This window comes from Falco biarmicus, chromosome 14 (genome assembly GCF_023638135.1).
Source record: "Falco biarmicus isolate bFalBia1 chromosome 14, bFalBia1.pri, whole genome shotgun sequence".
Lineage (NCBI taxonomy): Eukaryota > Metazoa > Chordata > Aves > Falconiformes > Falconidae > Falco > Falco biarmicus.
This window is the reverse complement of record NC_079301.1, coordinates 7,697,171-7,713,009: the sequence shown is the minus strand read 5'-3', so window position 1 is coordinate 7,713,009 and position 15,839 is coordinate 7,697,171. Positions and strand designations below refer to the sequence as shown.

General features: G+C 48.3%; 1 protein-coding gene across 2 annotated transcripts in view; it reads right to left on the bottom strand.

The window, feature by feature from the left end:
• The window catches only part of FGF13 (fibroblast growth factor 13), a 259,815-nt gene extending 248,413 nt beyond the window's left edge, over nt 1–11,402 (bottom strand). The window contains exon 1 of one of the 2 annotated variants that reach the window (XM_056360076.1): nt 11,007–11,402. In XM_056360076.1, the coding sequence (XP_056216051.1) occupies nt 11,007–11,055 (49 nt within the window). In that variant the 5' untranslated portion in view covers nt 11,056–11,402. The remainder of the gene's footprint in view (nt 1–11,006) is intronic. The other variant, XM_056360078.1, reaches the window with a different exon arrangement.
• Between the last annotated feature and the right edge of the window lie 4,437 nt (nt 11,403–15,839).

Sequence of the window (15,839 nt, the reverse complement as noted above, 5' to 3'; positions counted from 1 at the left end):
CATTTTTCAGCTTCCTCATGCTCTCCAGAGCCTTTTCAAAGCTAATTTTCTATCGTTCAAAGTTTCACAGGATTTGCTTTCTCCTGGCACTCCATCACACTTTCCCCCCCTTGCACTCCCATTCTGGCATCTCTTATTCCTTCCACAAATCGCAAAGCAATTGAAAGTTCATTCTTCACCATACAGTGCGCAGTGAAATAAAAACAAGACACATCCAGTCCAAAAGGCACATATACAAAACCTCCCTGCCTCACTACAAAGCTTCTCACCATCCTCCACTCCACTGAGTTGAAATTGTGCCTTTTTTTCCCACAAACCCTTTTATTCCAAAATGTATTCCTAACATTGTTCAGAAGTGCCTAACCAATTTTTCTGATCATACTCAAAAGTCTTGCAAAAACATCCCAGTTCTGACTGGAGGGCTTCTCAGATCAAGGGTGGAACAAGGACATAGATGGAAAACCTGACAGGTCTTTTTCCTTAAAATAATTCTGGTATGCTTTTTTCCTGAGTAGCTTCAAAGAAGTTTTGCTTATGTCTCAATGAGGGAACAAATACAAGTGTTTAAACCCTGAAAGCTGCCATGAAAAAGAATTGACAATTTTCACAGCTCTGCATAATCCTGCTCTCCTCTGTATTCAGTGCTGCTGCTTCAGTGTCCTAAACAAGAACATCCACTGTTCTTAAATGCACTACTAGGAAAAAGTACAATTTTACCTTCCTTCTGTCTTCTGTGCTGTTCTCTGCTCATATATGAGTTACTACATGAATAGCCACAAAGCTTTCACTCATTTCCTTCATCTACTACTTGGATACCCTATATGAAAAGGCTATTATTTGTACCAATTTGTTACTCCCAACATCCTAGAAACCACGTGATAGAAAATTTTCCCAAAGCCACAATAGAAACAACACTTAAAAACTGGTTTCTGCACTGGTATTTTGAAAAGGAAAAAACCCCAACAACCAAACAAAACAACAACCAGCTAAAAAACCAACCCCAAAACCCCTTTTCCAGCCAAAGACGCAGCTTTCCAGAGGCCACACAACACAAGCCTGTAAGCTCAACAGACCAGATAACAAACTCCAGCATTAGACTCATTGCTTTGTTGCTTCCCTAGCCAGGAAGCATCCTGACACTGGGGTGGAACAGAAACAGGTCACGCTTCATCCCAGAAATCTTTTCTGAGCTCCTGGAACTGGCCTCACTGTCTTTCTGCTGCTGTAGCCTTCCCATCAGGTGACCAGAGAAGAGACTTGCCATTTGATCCCTTTTGACTCACTTCACTTTCACCACCTTTTATTGACTTCCACCAAAATAGATTAAAAAAAAAATAACATCCTTTCTTCAGAAAGCAAATACAGGGCAGACAGGGAAGAAGAGAAAAGAAGAGCAGCAAATGAAAGTTGTTCTAGGTCTCCTTGCCCAATCACTTGAAACCAGCTATTTTTGGCAGTCTCTGAACATTCAGTCACTGGTATGCAAGATGAGAAGCAAACGTAAAGCAGAGCACATGACAAACCTGCACTGATCATACATCAGTATGGTTGCAGAGACCTTCCTCCTATTTGCAGTCAGAAGAATTATTACTTCAACATCTGCAGTGGTGGGTAGGAGGGAGCACCTGCACTACACGATGGTCTCAAAACAATTACAAATCATGACTCCCCCAGGCAATGCATACGCCTGCGATTCCCACCAATACTACAACTCCCCAAAATACCACCACATCTTTATTTCACTAGAAAAGAGACTTTCACGGTTCAGGTATTCCAGCTCTGCACCCCATGAGAAGTGACAATGGCTTGCAGTGGCAATTGGCTCCATCATAGTTTCTTATTCTCTTGCAGCACTCAGAGGAACAAAGCATAAGTGACAGCAGTTCAGAGTACTGTGTATAATTACAATTAAAAAAATTAACATTTTCAAGACAGCACTGTAGCACAGCTTGGGCAGATTGAGATACAAGAGCAACATAAGATATTTGTATGTCTATTGAACATAAAGATAGCTGTATAGAAATTCATAGCAGATGTAAAATCCAAAGAAAAAAAAGTTTCTACGTAAGCAATTTGACAGAACGTTGACAATGTGTGGAAGTCAATCCAGTCTGAGCTACTGGAACAAACATTGTGGCCAGTACCAGGGAACTACTGAGAGATGCAAGGGGGAGGGGCGGGGAAGTAAAAAAGGTGCCTACTGCCTTCTGTGATTTTGGTAACTCCTGAAGAAACGGCTGAAAAAAAATCAGAAGAAACTTCTCTCTCCCCCTGTGTGTCTGATGGGCAGGTAAGACAGAGTTTGAGGCCAGGCGTGAGCAAATGACATGGTGCAGTTGACTTGGAGCTTATTCGGCAACACTCCCTTCTCCCCATCCCTCTCCTGTCAAGCCTTCCTCTCTGGTTCTTTCATACTTTCTTTCCATTGCATCTTTCCTATTTTATGTACTTTTCCCCTTCATCTAGAAAAAATCAGAAATACTTCTAAAATTGAGGAAAAACTCACCTATAACAGACAAGGAAAAACTCCAAGGATTCAATACACAAAACAAACAGAAAAATCAAAACCAGATTAGTGCTAATTACCACTGGATTTGCAAACACAGGCTATGGGGGGCAGGGGAAAACTGTTCAGAACTCCTAAACTTCTATAATTAAACCAAGTGTGTCAATAAAACCTGCATGAGCCTCCTGGCAGCGGAGAGCTCGGGGCCATCACCTCCTCCTCCTGCATGAGGAGCTGAAGTCCCGGCTGAAATCACTGACACAACGGGAAAGACCACCTTCTGCCAGGAGAAAGAGTGAATTTTCTGTGTAATTCCTTTCACTTGTCCCATTCTAATGAGAACTGCAATTAGCCAGCTACCTTCGTCATCAGAAGTTGAGGCTAAGCCACAAAGCCCTCTTCAGCCACCACGTTGTCCTGCAAGTCCAACCGTGTCGTGCCCAGGTGCCATCGGCCGGGGCCTCTGTGCGGGGAGGCCGGGGCCGGTTCCCCACAGCCCGGCCGCAGCCATGTGCTGGCGCCTCTAGGGAAGTGCCTTGGAGACGGGAGGAGTGAGGGGGAGACGTGTGAGGAACAACCCTGGGAGCGCTGGGAAAGCACCTCGGAGACAGGGGGAATGAGGAGAAGACGCATGAGGGATAGCCCTTGGAGCGCCGGGGCCGGTGAAGGCGGAGGGGAGGGGGCGCGCCAGGCCGCGGGGCAGGGGAGACCACCGGGGAGCAGGCGGAGACCCCAGGCCAGAGCAGCTGAGTATTCCCTGACGGAGCCGCAGCCCATGGTGAGCCCATGCTGGAGCAGGTTTACCCCGGAGGACTGCAGCTCGCGGGAAGGACGCAAGCGGGGCAGGGAGCGGCGTGAGGAGGAAGGAGCAGCAGGGGCGAGCGCCCACGGAGTGACCCTGAGCCCCAGCCCTGCTGCGCTGCTGGGGCAGGGGAGCAGATACAGGAGCTGGGGGTGGAGGAATGAAGCTGGGGAAAAGGAAGGGGAGTGGGGAAGGCATTTGACTTTTTGTCTTTATTTCTCACCATCCGACTCTACTTTAATCGGCAATAAATTATTTTTTCCCTAGGCAAGGTTGTTTTGCCCGTGACGGTCATTAGTAAGGGATTCCCCTGTTTTTGTCATCTCGACCCATGAGCTTTTCCATCTCATTTTCTCCCCCTTCCTGTTGAGGAGGGTGAGCAAGAGGGGCTGGGTGGGCGCCTGGCAGCTGGCCAAGGTCAACACACCACGAGTACATTCCCTCTTGGCACACTATGTTTTAAGGGGATGGAGGAGGAAGAAGATAAGAAAAATACTCACAAACACTACTGTTTATGAAATCCCACGTCTGTGTTGCCAGTCTCTGTTGTTAAACCTTACACGAACATGGAGACAGAAGCCCACCAGAGCAGTACAGCAATGCTACTGGATTGCCTATGCTGGTGTCTAAAACTGATGAACAGAGATGAAGCCGTCACTTTACAAAAGCCAGCAAATGCCTGTGGACCACCCAGGTCAGATGGGGATTACACGATGCGTAGATTTGATCTGATCCCACCAAGACAAAAAGGAATTCATCCTGAATTGGGTGGTATCTAAAAGCACATGTATCAAAAATACCAAGCACTTTGTTAAACAATTTATTCTTAAAGCAACCAACAGAGCCTTCTATCAATTATGTCAGGCCTCAGCTGAAAAGCATCTAGAGATTACTTGGGCCACAGAAGAGAGTAATCTCTACAACTACACCTTCATTTCAGCTACAATCACCCCCACAGCATCAAAGGTAATGAAGCACCACTAGTTCAGATTTAGTCAATCTTGAACGGTGTGTGTGTGATACAAACCAGCCCAATGGCAATTCAGTTGCTATTTCAGGAATACCTCTTCTTCCCACTTCATTTCAGTCCCTCTGCTCCCTCCTACCTCAGTGTGATGCTCTAATTATTCAAACAACGTAAGCAGCGTTCAATCCATGCCAGCCCTTTCTTCCTTTAGCACTGACCTTGCCTTATACATCACTCTCACAAAACTAATTAAGTGCAGAACAGTCTCACTGTACACTCTCTTCATGAAAAGAACTGAATGGTTACCTGCCTGAGGGTGCAATTCAAATTATTTTTGCCTTTGTTTCTCTCAGCAAAACAATACAAATATTAAGCAAGAAACCAGACAATTCAAAGAAACCTTTTACTCAAGTTACCACACAAAAACATAAAAGGATTATTGTAAATAACATACTCCTTTAGCTGTTTCATTTTGGTTTTTAACATATGTCTTTTCATGTAAGCTTGGCCAAGACATGTTTTGGGAAAAGTGGGGAATTTTGTTGGGCCAAGAAACATAGTCAAGGAAAGAAAAGCAATGTTTGGGGAACACAGACCCAAGGGCCAGGCTTCACTATGAGGGATCCAAGTGGCTACAAAAGCTTCAGTCCTACAAAACAGATCTGAAACCACCAAATCTATAAAAGCACCCAGTAATCAACAAAGCAGTTCCTCTCTGATACACATTAACTGACAAACACAAAGATCCTGGACTGAAAAGAGTTAGCTGTAGGTCATCTAGGATGCAAAGCTTGTCCTCCCAGATATACAAATGGTTTGTTTGTACACAGAATCGACCACACATCTAGATTCACAGATGATTTTATAAAAGCATGAATACACTCTTTGCAGGGAGAAACCGAGGAACAGGATTTCCCACATCTTTGCTCCTGAGAAAGTGGTTCAAATAACCCTGGAGCTGACTCTTTTCCTAAGCACACTATAGCAATAACACACAATGGGGAACAGAGGAAGAAAATTAACATTCATTTGACCCAAGACTACACTGCAGCATGAAATTCCCCAAAGTGCAGGGGTAAGACCAATGCCTTGCAGGAAATCACGGTAAATGGCACAAATACATTTAATGACAAGTCTCCAGCATATTGTGGGTGGCCGCAGATCAGAGATGCCAGAAGCCTGAGCCATACCAATTCTTATGCATCTGCTGTGGATGCTGGTACTCACCCCTTTGCAGCCCCCTGCAATGCTCTGTGCGGCTACTCATCCCTCAAGCTTCATCTGCCTGGGAGTTCTTCCTTTGAAGATGAGATTTGGCATCTGCCAAGAAGCAACTATTATTTTTTCCTCCAGAAGCAAAAAAGATGGCTATCTTTTACTACCTTCTGTACAACACAAGTCCTTTGCCACAGACAGCAGCCATACGAGAACCAACAGTATCACAAACCGCAGAGTTTGGAGCTTGTCCCTGAAAATACTGCTTTACTGTGGATTTCCTCAGCTAACACTGAAAACCATTACAGAGCATCAGCATGAATGTGCTGGCGTTTTGATCTCAAAGGTCACTTCCATTTTTTTAATTGCTGGTGTTTCACCAACAGATGTCAGGGACCACTGCCTTGGGACTGAGAGTGAAGGACGTTTCTTTTATAAAGAGTTACTGTAGTTTGTGGAACCAAAACCAATCACAGATAATGAGTCATAACAGGAGGTAGTTACTGTAAATATTCCAAGCATGGGCACATTAACAACCACCCACTATATCAGAGGCAATGCCACAGGCAGACACAGAGAACTCCCACTGGTGTCAATAGGAATTTTGAATGGATCAGGACCTCAGCCAAGAGCTGGGTATGTATTGTAACCTGCAGCATTAAAATCCAGGATGGGGTGGGTCATGCCTCAGATTTTGGCTGTCGCTTTCCAGTGGGCGACGCAGGCATCTATTCAAAGTGGATCTGCAATCTCAAATTTCAGACAGGAGGCACAGAGATTTCTAGTGTGAAGCAAACAAAATAAAAGCATTGAGTTTAACTACTCATTCTTTAGTGTCATTAAATGTTTATGAAAAACACAAGTTCTGATGCATAAGTCAATAGCACCAATTGACCGAACAAGAGCCAATCTACTGCTGGCAAACACCTGCCTGAACAGAGGCTCAAGTTCATGTCAAACTGCAGCTGCTGGTGGAGTTTGGTGGGGCTTTTCGTTTGGGATGCAAAAGAATTGGCACCCAAACTTCTGATAGAAAGACAAAAGAAATGCCCTGTCTCCCACGTGAGTTGGCCAAGCAGCAGATAAGGGTGCCAGCACCACACTCCCTTCCCCCTTCTCACATGGGTCTGCACTTGCTGCTAATTTTGATTCAGTGGACTCAGACCAAGACATGGTCAGCTTACATGTTGCCTCTGCACCGCTCTTCTTCAGTCCCTGAAGTAAGTTACTTTCTCATGATTCAGTACTATAGAAATATAACTGTTGAGATCAGCTTCTTTATTTCTGTCAGCTTTTCTACAGACCTTTCAATCATAAGCCGCATTATACTATATTCCCATAAAGCCAGGAAAAGCAGTAATAGATACCTCAAAATTCTGACTTCTATTTTTCCTGCCAAGTGCTTTCTCTAAGTGCTTTGTTTTCTGCTGTCACTGAATTAGAATAGTACCTATACTTCCAAAGTCTTCACCCTTACTGTCACTATTTCAATAGCTTCTAATCTGAGAAGAGTGTATCAGCTTCGAAAATACTCCTCCTATTTTGCTTTCTGGAGAAAAAAAATGTTCTCTGCATTTTCTCACTGCTTACAGCTGAGGTTATCAGACTTCTGGGCAAAGCTACCCAAGTTTCTTTCAGTAAGAGCACGGCGACAGGAAAAGATCCCCCTGCGCCTGCCTCGATGGGGAAGGCAACAGCACATAAACTAATTAGTAAAAGGAAAACCAAATGAAGATGAACTTATCAGATTTAGGTTCAGATTCTCTACTCCATCCTTTGACTTTGCTTGGAAGAGCCACACAAATTGCAAAGCAGCCTCTGGAAAGAGTCTGGCTGTAATACCACACAGCACGAGCTCTTTAAGGCCCAGATCCAAAGTACAAGGATTTCAGCAGGTCTCGGCTCACTTTCTAACGCCCTGTATTCTCCTACTGCCCCATGCCTCTCCCCCAGATAAAAGGTTAACAAATATTTCATTCAAAATGGGTTGTGTTGATACAGCCCCAAGGCTTGCTGGGGACACTGGATATACTGTTCTCAAAGTGCAAAGTAAACGTTTTTTGAGGGAGAACTGGGCAAAGTCACCTGCCTTGCCACACACACGGCGCTCTGCACACCAGCTACGTGGCAGGAGAAGAACCCAGCTGGTGGGAACTGCACTGCAGCCAGTGGGAATGTACCTGGGGGGTTTTCTTGAGCACATAGCTAACTTCCATTGAGGAAGAGCGGTTACCAACCATCAAGCTACCTCTGCAGGATGCTGAGCTGTTGTTACCCAGGTCCTCGTACTCCTGCAAATCCCCGAGAGAGCACAAAATGAGAAGAGACACAGGAACCTGCCCCATGCTTGAAACCACCAACACAGCTGGGACAAGCTTGCTTTCTGAAACAAGCTGCTCACTACCACAAATAAACCCCACTGTAGCAGCAGCCCAGCTGATCTACATTTGTAAAGCAGCTTGGAGGCTACCTAGGCTATCCTGCAGCTCTCTCAACACTCACACAGTTTAAAAAAAAATAATAATCAACACTAATATCTTATACATTCACAGTTAATGCAGCGTTTTGCAGAAAGTAAAGGTGCACATCCCTGACTTCATCAGGTTAATCCATAAGCTTTATTTAGATTGGGATAGTTAATTCTCAAACATCTGCAGCCAGGTTTAAAAGCAGCAAAACAGTGAGGAAAATCATCATCACCGGGTTTTCTAGGCAAAGCTTACAAGTGGGGCCAACAAACTCGGAAGCAAGTAGTTACTTTCCTCTTTAAGAAAAGATGTGAAGGAAACCTATTTCTTTAAAAATAGATTTTGGGACTTCTGTTACACCTGCGCAACTCCGCTGATACCACCACAGCCTTTAAGGAGAGGGCAATTTAACTTAAAATACCCATTGCAAGACAGCTACTTGCACTGGACTGTGCCGATTCCTACTGAAATCCATGGCCTTTCAAGGTTCTGTGTAAGTCAGGTTTCTCTACAAAGACCCACCCCAAATACTGGTTGCAGAAAGTGCCATTCAACAACTTACACAAAGCAGCTCCTTACATTAGGGCTGAATATGGCCCTCCCCGAGTTCTTTGGAGAAATACAGCAAAGTCTCATCTCAAGCACAACCCTGTCATGTATAAGAAAGCTTCAGGAGTAAGAAAGGCTGACACTGTTCTCACTAACAAAGTACTCCACATTTATTATGCAAATATAGCCCTGGGACACCTGCATTTACAGCAGGTATTACAATTACATCCTATATCTTACAGGACGTGGGGTACATGAACATATCACCACAATAACATACTCTCATATGAAACCGGATTGCATTGTTCTTTGAAGGAGCAGGTAACTAACTCAAAAACATACAGGCTTCTGTTTGGACTGGAGTATACCCAGTGCCACAGTATGGCTGCAGAAACGTGCAGGAAATGGATCCCATTTTCCAGACAAATTATTGCTTCTTTGTATAAACAAACAAAAAACCACCAGCCTGTTTTTACTATGGCTAGATGCAAATTAAACATTCTCTCTAAAGGCAATAACACTTGCAATCGCCAAAAGAAAATTCAGGTGGTTCAGAGGAAAAAAAAAAAAATGTCCTATTTCAGTCTACAACACACGAGGTTGTAGGTTGTAAAGAAGGCCACACAGCCTACACATTAACTGGTAAATACTACCTCCTTACCACTATCCCTGGACCCCTTTTAAAAGCCTATTTCACAAGCAGTAACCATCACTCACTTTTATACAGCAGTACTAGAACCACCTCATACATGTACCAGCTCCTCCTGCTGTATCTAAAACTGCCTCTTTACTTTGTGATAACAGAGAAAGTTTTATACGAGCTCCAAGAGCGTACCAGCATCTCCTAGAAGCAGAGTATCAGCATCAACTGTTTTTCTTGGGATTCTCAGAATATATACCTTCTGCTACACTGTCACCCCTGGAATCAAAGCCTTGTGCATCTCAGTCATTATTGACTCATTAACAGCAGATACAAAGGCCTTTGTCTCCGCGTTTTCAAATACAGATATGTCCCAAAACCTATACACAGGCAATCGCAAGCATGAAGTTAATGTCGTTAAAACTTGTAATCATAGCACAAAAGGGAATATATCTTTGATTTAAAAAGCAAGCTTTCAAACAAATATAACACAAGTATGGAAAATTCCTTTTGTGTAAGATTATAAACACAGTTCTAAATCATGCAAAATATTCCTCAGAAAGGCAGGAGTCTTTTGTTCTGCATTGCTTAATAAATTATTTAAAGAGCATTTTAGTGAATAAGGCCACCATAAAACAAAACAAAAAAACCCAAAAACCCTCACCATCAAAGAAAATAATGTAAAGACAAAAAATATTTCTTTACAAAATGTAAGGTTTTGCAATGCATCCGAATAGTGAATTTGATTATGTTGTGAAAAAAAAAACATAACCTGAGGAAAACACTAACACAGTTACAACTGGAAAGAGTTGGAGGAAAAAAGAACACAAAGTCTCAAAAATCTGGTGTTAAACACAAACTTTCAAAATCAAAAAACCCAAAAGTTTTTTTTTAAATAGTAGAAAGGATGATTTGTTTTGATTTGGCCTCTCAGGCTGCTAAAAAAAAGTGACAGGGAAGTGCCCATGACGTTTGATAAAACTAGTAAACGCGGAGCAGGTTTTTCCCCTCTCTCGGGGAGGCCAAGCGCAGACCCTTCACCGGGGCGCCCCGGCAGCCCCAGCCTGCCGCACGGCTGTACGCCGGGTGACATACACAGCTTTACCTACCAATCCACAGAGCCACCACTTACTGGAGAGATACCGGCGCACGCACCAGCTACCGCTCGGATGCGCTCCGAGCCCCCGAGCGCGGGTGCCACCGCAGAGCGAGCTGCGCGGGGGCTGCGGGCCCGCAGGGCGGAGGGCAGAGCCACCTGTGCGTGGCAGCCCGCAGCGGGCACCCCGCCCCCGGGCATGCACCCCCCGCGTGCACTGCACCCCCCCAGGCATCACCCCCGGAGCGGGTACCCCGCCCCCTCCGTGCCCCCAGCTGCCCCGCCGGTCCCGCGGGCCGGTCGGGATGGGGCAGCCTCCCGTGCCCGGCCCCAGCTGGGGGGTCCGCATGCACCCCCCAGCCTCTCGGCACCGGCGGGGCCCCGGCTCCGCGTCTCCATGGCGATGGCTCCGCCGGCCCGGCACGCTTCGGCCGGGGCCAGGGCCGGGCCGGGGCCGCCGGCAGCGCCGAGCACCCGCCCGGTCGGCGGCAGGGGGCCCGGCTCCCCCTGGCGCAGGGAGGGGGGGCACTTACTTTCGCCGGTGCCGCATTGAGCCGGGCCCCCCCGCGCCGTGCCGGGGTGCCGGTGCAGCGCCCCGCACGCCGGGCACCGGTTCCCCACCCGTGCCCGGGGTCCCCCGAGCTACGGACTCGCACCGGAGCGGTACCCTCCCCCCCCCCCCCGCCCCAGCGCGGTAAGGTCGGGCTGTCCGCGGTCGGGCCGGTGAACATGCTGTTCATCGGAGCGGCTGCGCCTGCCTTACCCTTGGAAGCATCTTTCTCTTCTTTGGGCTTGATCACCTTCCCGCTCATAGACCCCAGCTTGGGTGGGAAAATCCCCGGGAGCGTCGCGGATTCCGGCTGGACCCAGAGAAACCTCGGGCGGGGGGCAGCGTGCGTGCGTGTGGGGGATCCTCTACGCCGAAAAGGCAGAAATAACACCAACAGAAGGGGAGGGGAAAAAAAAATCGAGGAGCGGCGAGCTGCCCGCTCCCCGGCGCGCTGCCTCGGAGCCCGGCGGCGCCGCCGCGGTGCCTGCGGGAGCGGAGCGGGGCGGTGAGCGGGGGGCTCCGGCAGCCGCAGCACCGAGCCCCTGCGCCGCTCGCCGTGCCGGAGACAAAAGCGATTTTCCCTGTGTCTGCCTGGCCCTGGCCCCCTCCTTCCCCCCGCCTCCCCGGCTCTGCCTCCCCTCCCCAGGGCCAGGGAAGCGCAGCCGGTCCTGGAAGTCCCACCGACCGGGGCGGGGGGGGAGGGGGTACTGTGAGTTGGGCGGGGGATGGGGGGCTTTGGTTGTTTGCTTGGGTGTGTTGGGTTTTGGTTCGGTGTTGGGTGGGTTTGGGTTGGGTTTTTTTATTCGTATCCTCCCCTAATAATGGGATGGAGCAGCAGAGCTGCAGCCGTGGATGGGAGGAGGAGGACGCGAGTCCCCGGCACTGCAGAAGAGGCGGCAGGTTTACGCTCGCCAGCAGCAAGGAGGGCTGGAGCTAGAGCTGCCCCCTCCAGTCCCGCACCTCCCCCTCCCCATCGCCCAGCCCGGGCCCCCATGAAACGGCACCGAGAGGGGCAACGCGCATCCCCGCTGCCCTCCAGCCCTGGGACGGTGCCCCGCGACGGGCTGGGGGCGGCACAGGCCCGGCCTGCCCTCCCCTTGGGCAGCCGCTCCCACCCCCCATCCCGCAAAGCGGAGGCTGTGGCCTCCGGCGTCGCCCGAGCCCGGCAGCCTGTTGCTGCCGTCGCGGGAGTGCGAGGAGCCGGGGGACAGTGGAGGGGCTGGTGGGAAACGGGGGACACGCAAAGCTTGCGCCGTCCCGCTTCCAGCCCTGCTGCTCTGCCCCGGGCTGTGGGACGGGACTCTCCCTGTCTCCCCTCCGTCGGCCCTCGGGGAAGAGGGAGAGACACCCCCAAACCCAAGAGCCGCCGAAGCTCCTCTCACCTGTGCTACAAAACCGCTCCCCCCCTACCCCCTCCTTCGCCCCGGCCTCGGTGGGGGCAAAACTTCCCACGACCGAGACCACCGCGGGCGCCCATCCTTTGCCCCCCGCCGAGCGGGCGGGGATGGAAACCCGAAGCAGCCAGCGCCCCTTGGAGCCGGGCCCGACAGCGCCCGAAATAAAGTGCTGGGAAGGGCGAGCCGCGACGCGCCGGGGGGAGCCCTCGGTGCGGCAGCCGGGCTGCCCCAGCCCCCCGGAGCGGCCTGTTTGGTGGGGGGACGCACGATGGACATCTCCAAGGCCCGGGGGCCAGGCACCCCCCGGAGGAAGACAATGTGACCAGGGCACTGCCCTCCCCGTGGCCTCTGGGCACTCCTCTGCTTGCCGTGCCCCGGGGCAGCCGCCGCACCGGGGGTCTGCGGGAGAGGCAGCAGCAGCCGCCGGGGCTGCGCGGCCGCTATTTTTAGCGGAGCCGAATTCCTTCCCCCTTCACCCTGCCTGCGCTCCAGCCCAGCGCCGGGGACAGCTGGGGGCAGATCGGCTTACCGCGGCCGGCGGGCCCCAGCCTTGCTCCTGCCCCGAGCCTGGGCAAACGAGGTAACGAGCCACCGCTGGCCCACAGCGTGGGGTAAAAGCCCCCCTCCCAGCTCACACAGGTGGCTGGAGCTCAGGTGGGACTAGGAGGATGAGGGCTGTTTAAGCGAAGAATGAGGAGCCAGGGTCAAAGCTGCCACATGGAAGATCCGTATGCTTGTGCTTACTGAATGGCTTTCCCCTAAGAAATGCACAGAACACAAAATTGAACCCCACGTCCTCAGACAGAGCTCCTCCAGGCTTCCATGCATCTGTCTGCACAGTGAACAACCTCGGCTCTGTTTCTGGATCCAAGGAAGTGTCTTGGCAGGGTCAGCTTGGCTTCATGGAGGTTGAGGCTGCCCAGGGAAGTGGTTGAATCGCCATCCCTGAAGGTATTTAGAAGACACATAGGAGTGGCGCTTAGGGGCATGGTTTAGCCGTGGACTTGGCAGTTGTTAGGTTTATGGTTTGACTTAATGATCTTAAAGATCTTTCCCAGCCTACATGATTCAGTAAGCCCTCTGATGACAGTGGACTAAGGTGCTGTCAATATGATTGTTGTACTTGAGCCTTTCCTGTGATTTTTTTTTTTTTTAACACCTGCCAGAAGGATCAAAAACTTGGGCTTTCTCTTGGCCATTTCTCTCCAATTTAACTTGGACCACTGAAACCAGTGTGTCAGAAGAAGGGAAGTGGGGAAGGAGGGATTCTGCAGTTCAGCTGAGCCAGTGCTGTCAGAAGTAGCCAGTGAGCCACAGCAAGATTTCCGCTGGCCGATACAACTCAGACCCTATTTTCAAAGGCACTTGCAGTGACTTGGATGAGAATTACAAACAATTCACACCTCTGGTCCCAGCACCGAGGCCACTGATAAATGCTGTGTTTAGTACTGACAGTGAACTTGCCTTACATGAGCTATTCTCACCTTTGCCAGGAGATCTGTTAAATTTTACAGGAGTAGTTATTATGTTGACCAAATGAGGCCTACACACTCAAACTAAACGTTGGAAGGAGGCAGCAGCTCAGCATGGTGCAGAGGAACTGTACCTACTGGTGGGCAGAGAGAGCTTACCCTGCTGTTTTGAAATGAGTTAGTTTTTCCCCTTACTAGCTAGAGGCTTAGAAGTGTCAGATAAAACAGTAATAAAATATGGTGTTATGCATGCAAAATATAAGGGGATTTGCATGAAGGCTTATTGCAGTCTGGGTACAGTTTGCATAGCCTTTACTTTTAAAGCTACCTTGATGGCTTAAGTATTCTAGTGCAGAGGGTATTTGGGGTTGGGGCACTGACTTAGGTCGTCAGATTGCCTCATCAGTTCCTTGCTTTGATGTGAGCATCTCTGGATTTGGGGTAAATCACGTAAGGTCTAGCTTTGCAACAAGGTTTTGTTAACTAACTCACAAATATTTAAATATGAACCTGAGCCTTAGGATGCCTGTACATCGCTTTCCAACTATAGTAAGGAAAAGTGTCACCTCATTGCTTTACAGCTATAATACTGGAAACTGAGAAGCACTCAGATGCTGTGGAGACAGAACTGATATGCAACAAGCTACATATAGCAGCCAGGCTTACGCAGAAATTTACCTATGTGTGGCCATGACACAGAGCTTGTACCTCTCATTGACAACATTCTCTGAGTTTCTGAATTAGAAACCATTTCTGCACTTCCAGATAAATCAGATATACAGAAGAAGTAGCTTTAGTGATGCTTAATACAAAGAAATCTGATGTTGCGTGCAAATGCTGTTTGGGTGTTCCCAGTCACCTGAGTGGCTAGGGAGGGTTTAAATTCAAGACTCTTTTTGGTGGGGGGGAGCAGGATTTAAAGTCAAATATAGTGAATTGCTGCAACTGCACACCTTTTGTGCTCCTCCCAAGACTGCGATGGAGTCATCTAAACTGAGTGGCAACAAGCCAGCAAGGCAGCACAAACAGTTGAAGCATCATCTGTACCCTTTTATGGTTCCTGAACTCTCCTGCCCAGAGGGACAAACACGATTGCCCCAAGCACAGTGAAGTCTCACAAGCTCCAAGTGTGAAGTGAAACATGAGGCTTTTGCAGCAGAGGCACACACAGCAGGTCATATTTGGGCTTGCCGAATATTTGCAGCTCGGGGTTGCTCTCTGGAACCAAACGTGGCAGAGCTGACGTGCTGCACGGAGCTGTGCCTCTGCAGAGGGTATTTATTCCCCTGGGAACATCTCCTGGAAGGTTCTGACTTGGCACGGGTTCGGCTAACTCTCGTATCATTTACAATCTGAAATTGTAAACTATAAGTGCCTTTATACAACATAACTATTGCTGCTTAATGTCCAATAGCTGTACGGTTTGCCCATAAAACACATACTCAAGTCAAGAACATGCTTTTCCTACCCTCGTAAAATATCTATAGAGACATATATCCCCTGAGGAATGCTGGTACTCACGTAGATACATAGTGGCATTGCTCCTCAGTGTACTTTTCCCTTGGTTCTTTGGCTTATTCTCAAGTTGAAATTTTCTCTTTTCTGCAGGCAGTGGTTTGTAAAAGGTCCAGATTCTACTTTTTTATATAGTGGGAATTTTACATTATGAATTTAAAACAGTCCAGCAAGTTTAAATCAGCTTTGTCATGATGGTTCCTGTTATGTTCCCAGTTAAATCTGAAGTTAAACTTTTCCTGCATTCAGGTGGAGCAGAATTAGGCCTTAAATTTAAGATTCCAAACATGATAAAGCCTCAGTAATATAAGTACTTAGTCCTAATTTTAAATTATATTTTAATATTCATACTGGCATCTAGAGGTATCCATTGCATTATGATAAAATAAGTAAATGATGCAGTGGGCATGTCTATAATTTTGTTGCCACTGTTTTGTAATGACGCTTATAAAATTGGTGCAAATGAACTTACCACTTATTTGCATCGGCTTATTGCCTGGCCCACCACTGCTTTAACTGGAATGTTAGGGCAAGTTTCTTTACTACCAGTTGTGTGATTTAACAAAAGCCACAAAGCTTTAAAGGTGAGGTACGTACTAAATACAAGTCCAAAGCACAGCCTATTCTCTAGCAGGTACATCCCTGTTCTAAAGGATGTTTAA